The sequence below is a fragment of the Nannospalax galili genome, unplaced genomic scaffold (assembly GCF_000622305.1).
Source record: "Nannospalax galili isolate Female #2095 unplaced genomic scaffold, S.galili_v1.0 scaffold9, whole genome shotgun sequence".
In the NCBI taxonomy this organism is placed as follows: domain Eukaryota; kingdom Metazoa; phylum Chordata; class Mammalia; order Rodentia; family Spalacidae; genus Nannospalax; species Nannospalax galili.
Window position 1 is genome coordinate 5963162 of NW_008360332.1, and position 8037 is coordinate 5971198.

The 8037-nt window shown below is 37.9% G+C and overlaps 1 protein-coding gene across 1 annotated transcript in view; it reads left to right on the forward strand.

Annotated features, from left to right (window-relative positions):
• Spata1 (spermatogenesis associated 1) overlaps positions 1–8037 on the forward strand; it is a 56996-nt gene that overhangs the window by 9181 nt on the left and 39778 nt on the right. The window contains exons 3-4 of the mRNA XM_029560303.1: positions 5130–5236; positions 6567–6684. Coding sequence (XP_029416163.1) covers positions 5130–5236; positions 6567–6684 — 225 coding nt within the window. The remainder of the gene's footprint in view (positions 1–5129; positions 5237–6566; positions 6685–8037) is intronic.

Sequence of the window (8037 nt, forward strand, 5' to 3'; positions counted from 1 at the left end):
TTAATCCTTGGGGATTCTTAACCACCCCTTGTACAGTTGTTACCCTTTGAATGTCCTTTGTAAACTGTTCTTCTGGTTTTAAAACCTTTCAGAAATGCCTTAGTACTGAATTTGGTTTTCTATCAATTTTTTCTCTGGGGATTTTGGCTTGGCATAAATCTTGCTGCATTTTCTTTGAGTAACCCAAGTAGACCATTTCTTCAGTCTGGTTTTTTTAATATCTCTTATAGGGTGTTCTGTTATTTTACAGACATGTTTTACATGCTGGTCAGAATCATTTAGATTTGCCAAAGCCTCTCTCTTTACACAGATTTTGTCCTATAAAAGGGCTTAGTAGAACCGTTAAAGCCCCACACCATTCTCGAGGTCCCAGCTGAATTAAGCCTTCTTTCATATCTCTGGTGAGCACAGTCTTATCTGGCCCAGTGAACTGGACATCATGTATATACCTAGTTCTCTCAGGAGTGCCTGCCCCTCCTTTATAGTCCTCCAGCCCCTGCTAATCATGTTAGTGTCCCTTGGTGACAACCATGTATCTTTAATGCCTTCAACCAGCCATCCCATTAAGGACTGCTCCCCCCTGCATTGGCCTAGGTTGAACAGGCTATGTCATAATGGTGGATGGGTGGTTATATAACTCAGCTGTGAAGCTTCTGAAGGACTTAGACTGACGTCAGTTGCTCCCATGTCCCATACTCTCACAAGCCATGTGGCCAGGGGCTCTCTGCTTGTTTGCTTGTAAGTTTTTCTTAGCTGCAACACTTCCAGCATGGAATATTTCCTAGCTGTAGTCAAGTTAGCTTTTTATTCCTTTTTACTATTATCTGTCATTTTCTCTGGGTCCTTGAACTTTACACAAGTCAAAGCGCCCTGCTTTTCCTCTGTCTCCAGGTCTGCCCCTGGGTCTGCCATGCCGCCTTTTCAGCTTTTCCCCCTGGGGCACATCTTTTATCTTGCAAAGTGGCTGCTCTATTTTTCTGGGAGCTCCCTTTGGGTCCAGAGCAGATAAAAGATCTTCTAACTTTTGGGTAACTTTTAACAAATCTTCACATACCCACAACATATCCCCACATTTACAACATAGCTGTGGCCCACACTCCTGCGTGACTGGTCTTTTTTTAGTAACCCATTGTAACAACCACATCAGCACCGCCATTGGCACTCTTCTAAAACTCATTCTCAGTTTCATCATATCCTGCCAGGCTATGCCAATTTTTGTCACCCAAATTCCCTCTGGGTCTCCTGCACTATCAAGCAAACCATATAACATATCTTTATGTGAGTTTATTATGGTTTATGCCCTCAGGTAGGGAGGGGGTAAATTGGGGAACTTACACAGAGACAAGCACTCTTGCACAGCCACCAGATGCTCCCGTGGCCATGCCCATGGTCTCCGTTAACTTTCACCCATGCATCTTGGGCCTGCAGTATCATCCCAGGTGGGTAAATGCCCCCTGGCGGCCAGGTGGGTGAGGCACTGGGGCCATCTCTCTCTCCACACCTGCTGCCAGGCACATTCCTCCTGGCTGGAGGCTTCAGTCCCAAGATGGCTCCCAGACACCCCTCAGTAATCCACACCCTGCGGCAGGCCCTGCCCCTTGGAGGTCTAGCCAATTGGGAGATACCTTAGAGATAGTGGGGTAGATTCAGAATGTAGAAAATTCTAAGACAGGTGGCCCTAATCACTTTAAAAAATTCAGGGACATGAAGCTCAAAAACCAGTTTTGAAAAATTCCTTGAGACTATATAATATGTAATTTTTTTTTGAGATGGTCTTGCTATGTGACCCAGTTTAGCTTTAAATCCTCCATCCTTCTGCCTTAGTTTCCTAAGTACTAGGATTTCAGAAATGGCCCAGTCTCCTAGCATCTAGTATGTGAATTTTAATTAAATTCTAGATTGAAAAAAAATTCAGAAGACAATTGTTAAAATGTGAATATTGATCAGATACTAGTTGACATTAGGGAAAAAATAAGTTTTATGTGAAAATGTAATTGTGAATATGTTAGAGAAGGCCTTATTTGTAGATCATTAATGCCAGAGTACTTAGAGATATAATCAAGATACTAGATTTACTTTGTTCTGCCAATAGAGAAAAAGAAAGAATGCCAGGCGTGGCAATACATGTCTGTAATCCCAGCACATGGGAGGCAGGAGCAGGAGGATCATGAGTTCAAGGCCATCCTCAGATGTATAGTGACTTTGAGATTAGCCTAGTCTATATGAGACTGTGATGGCTAATCCTGGGTGTCAACTTGACTGGATCTGGGATTAACTGAAATGAAAGAAATCTTCTTGATTGGATCACCTGAAGCTGGAAGACACACCCTAAATGTGGGTGTTACCTTCTAATGGCAGCCAATATAAAAGGCCATGGCAGAGGAGAACGCCAGGCTTCTTGCTGCTTGCCTTCTCTCTTGCTGGTGAGTTCATCTTGCTGCTGTAGACTGAAGACTAGCTGACCTTTTGGAATTCATCAGACTTTCAGCACCAGACCAGGACTACTGAGACATCCAGCCTCGTGAACTGAGCGACTACGGATTCTCAGCCTCTCCAGTGTGGTGCAGCCATTGTTGGACTACTCGGACTCTATCCTGTGAGCTAAGCTGATAAATCTCTATACATATACATTCTACCGGTTCTGTTTCTTTGGAGAACCCTGACTAATACAGAGACCCTACTCAAAAGAAGAAAGAATACACATGACAAAATGTGAACTTTTTATCTAAACTGTATGTATTTGAACATTCATGGTAATTATTCATGTACATGTATATATAAAATTTCTCATACAAAAATTAATATGTGTCATGTTTTGTTCTATTAAAGTTTGCATTCACTTTGCATCTTGAAGTTGAGGACCTTATTAACTAGAGGCTCTACCTAGTTTGTTGACCCTCTACCGTCTTTTTTCCCTGACTTTATCTCTATTATTTCCCTCACTCCTCTTCAAACATACTGACATTTGTTTGCACTTTAAGGCCTTTGCTTTAGCTCTTCCGAGAACTCTATGTCAAGGTTTTCACTAGGCTGATTCATTATTTCCCTTAAGTATTTATTCAAGACCTCACCTTCCTTTTGAAACTTACATTATTTTATTAACATAAATGCTCCATCCCTTTATCCTCCCAATTTTCCACACCCTGTTCTTAATATATTTCCTTAATTACCCTTTTCTAAGAGATTCTATGGCCTGTTTTATGCTTCTTAACCAAGATTGCCTAGTCCCTCCCAGGGCCAAGATTAGTGTAAGGAAAATGAGGTACTTGGTCTGGATACGGAATTCAAGGGAGCACCAAAATGAAGAAACAAGACAATTCACTAAATCACAATATAAATTTTTAATACAACATTAAAAAAATTATAGTTACTATAAAAAAATCCATAGTGAATAATATAGGAGGATTTTAAATAGTAAGATACAGTACTGCTGTGCTTAGCTATTTTATTTTTTTACTTTTTTATTTTTTGTGTATGAGTATATTGCCTGCATGTAAATTTATGCACCTGTGTTATGTGTCATGCAATGCCCATGGAGGTCAGAAGAGGGTGTCAGATTCCCTTGGAACTGGAGTTATGGACAGTTGTTAGCTGCCATGTGGGGGATGGGAATTGAACCTGGGTCCTCTGCAAGAGCTATTTTGAAGCCTAAAGCAAAGGAAAAAAAATATGTGCCCTTATATGAATATCTTTTAGTGAACTTTTAAATGGTTAATGGTTTTTATGAAAAATGCTACTGATGCGTTGCTTACAATAAAGCCCAAAAGAGTAGAATAAATTATTCTTTGGTATAAACAGAATACTTAAATTATACCTTCAACATGTTTTAATTTTTCACTTCTTTTCAACTGTTTTTCTATTCTGGAAAAAAAACCTGCATTCTTTTAGAAACATGCATATAAATATTTAATTCAAAAAATATTAACATAGGGCTAGAGAGATGGCTGCTCTTTCAGAGGACCCAGTTTGCTTCTCAGTACCCACATCTGATTCCCTCATCTATCCTCTGTGGACCTTGCAAAAAAACTTCATACACATAAATAAAAATAAATTTTAAAAATTAAAGAAATATTAATATATTTATTAAAGCTATGTCATAGTTACTTCAAAGTTATACAAATACTTCATATTGTAGCTTTTAGCTATAAAAACTGCTAATTTATTTTTTTTTTACTTTTTTTAGTTTTTTTTTGAGACAAAGTCTCACTATGTAGCCTTAGCTGGCTTGAAACTCTCTATGTAGACCAGGCTGGCATCGAACTCACAGAGATCTGCCTGCCTTTGCTTCCCAAGTGCTGGCAAAAAGTAATTTTAAAAGTAGGTCATGTTTGGGGATTTAGCTCAGTGGTAGAGTGCTTACCTAGCTAAGCACAAGGCCCTGGGACCTGTCCTCAGCTCGGAAAAAAAAAAAAAAAAAAAAAAAAAAAGTAGGTCATGTTTAATTTTTTAAGTTCTTAGGTATTTAAATTAAGAGTATAATTATTTAAATCTGTTGATTTTTTTTAATATGCAGCGAATATCAACCTTGCTTAGACTAAAAAATGAGATTCTGCTATAATTGTTTTTTTGTGGTAATCTAAATATTCTAAATAATAGGATAAATTGTAAGTAGTTAGGTACAAGCACAAACAAGCTGATTCCAGTCATGCTCTATATCAAGAACAGGTTCTTCCTAAAACGCTAGGAAGTAGTCCCTCAAACTACAGTATTAGCTCCTTTACTGAGGATGAGCGGCAGCAATTCTCAGAACCTAGGAGGAAGACAGTGTACAAAGGATAAGGATTCTACAAGGTCACTTTGATGGAATTGCGAATATGGGATGAAGGGGAGGAATAAAGACTAGTGCTAAGAAAATACTATCTACTGTTTCTGAAGACCACAGAAAGAACGCCATTTATCAAATGTTGGGAGGTAATCTGTGAACAAAGCCACATCATTGCTTCAAAGGGAAATGTGCTCAGGTGCCAGGCAGCCAAATTAACAAATTTTTGATTCTTCATTTTGTTGTTTGTTCAGATTGTATGTATTCTATATTTCAATTGGGTTTATCAAATCTAAAATTTTATAAGACATAAAGTAATTTAATTTCTTCTTTGGAAAATTTTTTAACTGTTGTTCTTCTCATTTAGTTGGTGGAACTTCATGTTTTTTATGTCCCTGAAGGATCGTGGAACTATAAATTAAATACTATTTCAATAGAAGGTATTAATAAATTTATTTCTGCTGGATTTATAAGGTAAGCATTTTGTGGTCATAAAACAAGTTATCCAAAAAAAAATAATTTTGGACAGCTTCAGAGAAACATGTTTTTTGAAATTTTAAGAATTTTATAAATGAAAAATATTTCCTTCATACGATGTATCCTTCCCTAGTTTAACAAATATTATTGTGTAAGGACAGGGATATGGATCAGAGGTAGACTGTGTGCCTAGTATGCCTGAAGCCCTAGGTCTGTTCACCAGCACTGCAGTAAAATAAATCTAAGTTAAATAAACATTGTTATAAGAACAGAGGTCAACAAGTATGTGATTCACACCTTTAATCTCAGCACTCTCTGAGATATCAAGGCCAGCCTGGTCTCCAGAGCAAGTCCAGGCCAGTTGTGGCTGCAGAGAGACTCTATCTCAAAAAGAACAGATATTCCCTGGCCATAATACTGCTAACATTGTATACCTGTATACAGAAAACATTGTATAACCTGTTTATAGTTAAGATTCAAAAACATTGTATAACCTGCTTATAGTTAAGATTCAAAAACATTGTATAACCTGTTTATAGTTAAGATTCAAAACCTTTTGAAGAATTGTCACTAATAGTTAAAGCAATACATTTAGTGTCCTTAGAATTGTTTGAAAAAATAAAAATGTATATATGTATGTATATGTGTGCTTTCATATTCAATCAGACATGACACTGTAGTCTGACTGTTCTCTCGAGTAGATTTCTTTCTCTTCTTAAACTTCTCCATCATTTTCTTCACTCACATTGACTTACTTTCTGTTCTGGACACATTATATACAGTGCTGAGCTGCCAAAATGGCTCAACAGGTAAAAGCACTTACCTCACAAGCCTAGTTACCTAGGTTTGATCCCTGGAACCCATGTAAAGGTGCAAGGATAGAACTGACTCCACAGAATTGTCCTCAGCCTCCACATATGCCATGGTGTGTGTACACAGAGATACATTATACATGAGCAAGCATGCACACACACACACACACACACTTTTTTTGGAAAAGTATATAAATTCCATAACAAATTTTTGCTTTAATCATAAAACTTGGAACATAGATTAGCCAAATGTTCATTTTCCTTTTCAGTGTAAAAGACTTTCTAGTCAGTACTCATTTATATAAGGTTAACAGATTTTTTAGTAATTTGTTTAGAAAAATACTTAACTGAAGACCTACAAAGTCCCAGGCAGTATAAAAACATAATATATTAAATTATATCTAATACATTAAATCGGTGTTTATGTTTGAGTTAGCTGGCTAAAGATATTGATTCATTAGTATATCCAAAGTCTATTTACTTTTACATTATAAAGCAATTTCATGATATTTCAGAATATCTCCTCAGCTTACTTTACAAGCCCTGAGGGAGCACCTTGGTGAATTTCTTGGTGTAGCTGCTGTTGCAGAAAAATTTTTATTTCTGAAATTCATTGGAAATAACTTAGCTGTGGTAAGTTTTCTTGGTTTTGTGTTTTAAATAAAGTCTACATTATGGAATTATGTTTCTTAGATACTTATCAAAATCATCTTATTCTATGAGATGTTATTCACAGTCATAGTGAAATGGAAATACCGCCTAAGCAAAAAGATCATGAATGATGGATCTGATTTATACGTTGTAGGGCTTAAAATAATGGGTCTGGCTGAAGATAACATTCAGTTAGTAAAGTGCTTACCTAGCATGCGTGTGGCCCTGGGTTCAATCCCCAGCACTGCATAAACAAGGTATGGGGGCACATGCCTGTAATCCCAGCACTCAGGAGGTAGTAGCAGGAAGAATAATAGTTCAAGATCATCCTCAGTTACATAGGGAGTTCAAGGAAAGCCTAAAATAACATGAGGCCCTGTCTCAGAAAAAAAAAAAAAAAAAAGGTAGATTGTGTGAGTGCGTGTGTGCATGCATGCGTGTGAATTTAAAAGAAAAAGGCAACCTGGTCATTAATATATATATTTTTAAATATAAGTAAAATGAATGTTTTTATGTTTTTCAGTAAATAACTTGTGTTCTAAGAAAATTAGGGTCTTTTTATATTTTGTTCATATTTTTTTTCTTTTATTTATTTATTTATTTATTTTTACAACCACTTCCCAGATAGCACCCTCCCATAGCCTCCCTCCCCCTACTAGAGCCCTTATACTCTGATATCCCTGCTACTGTCTGCTGTATTGTCGGCACCCCCAGGCATTCCCCACTACTTGCCCTTCTGGGGAATCTAGTCAGGCTATCTAGAGGCCTTTGTTTAGGAGGGTCAGCTCTTCCTCATCTAGCGGTAATCAGTTGTCAGTATTCCTCTGGATAAGACTGGGGTCTGCTGTTCATTTTCCCAGTTCTATGCTGGGGTTACTATCTGGGAGTCCCTTTGGCCATCTTGGCCAACAACTCAAAAGAAGGTATCGCCTGTCTGGCATTGTTGCTTGTTATGTAGCCTTTAGCTATACATATGGATTCTTAAGAAATTATATTGGTCCCTTTAATCTTTGGTTATACTGTCCTTTTGGGTGTTTAAGGCCATACGGTTGGTCCAGATAAACCAATTTATTTTTACTCTTCAGGTCATTTGAGGATCTGTTCCTCAGGGGTCTCATGGGCTTGGGAGGAGCCCCTGGCTCCTTTATTTCACCAATTCCGCCTGTATGAATATAAGTCAAAGCTCCAGCTCGACCATGGTTGGCTTCGCTTGGAAGCATGGAGGAAATGATTCCTCTGTGTTGATCCTCCTCTTTGTAGACTGGACACTGGTTCAAGTCCATCTGGTGGGGTCTCCTCAGCCTCCTTGATCAAGAGGACAGGTGACCCACCACC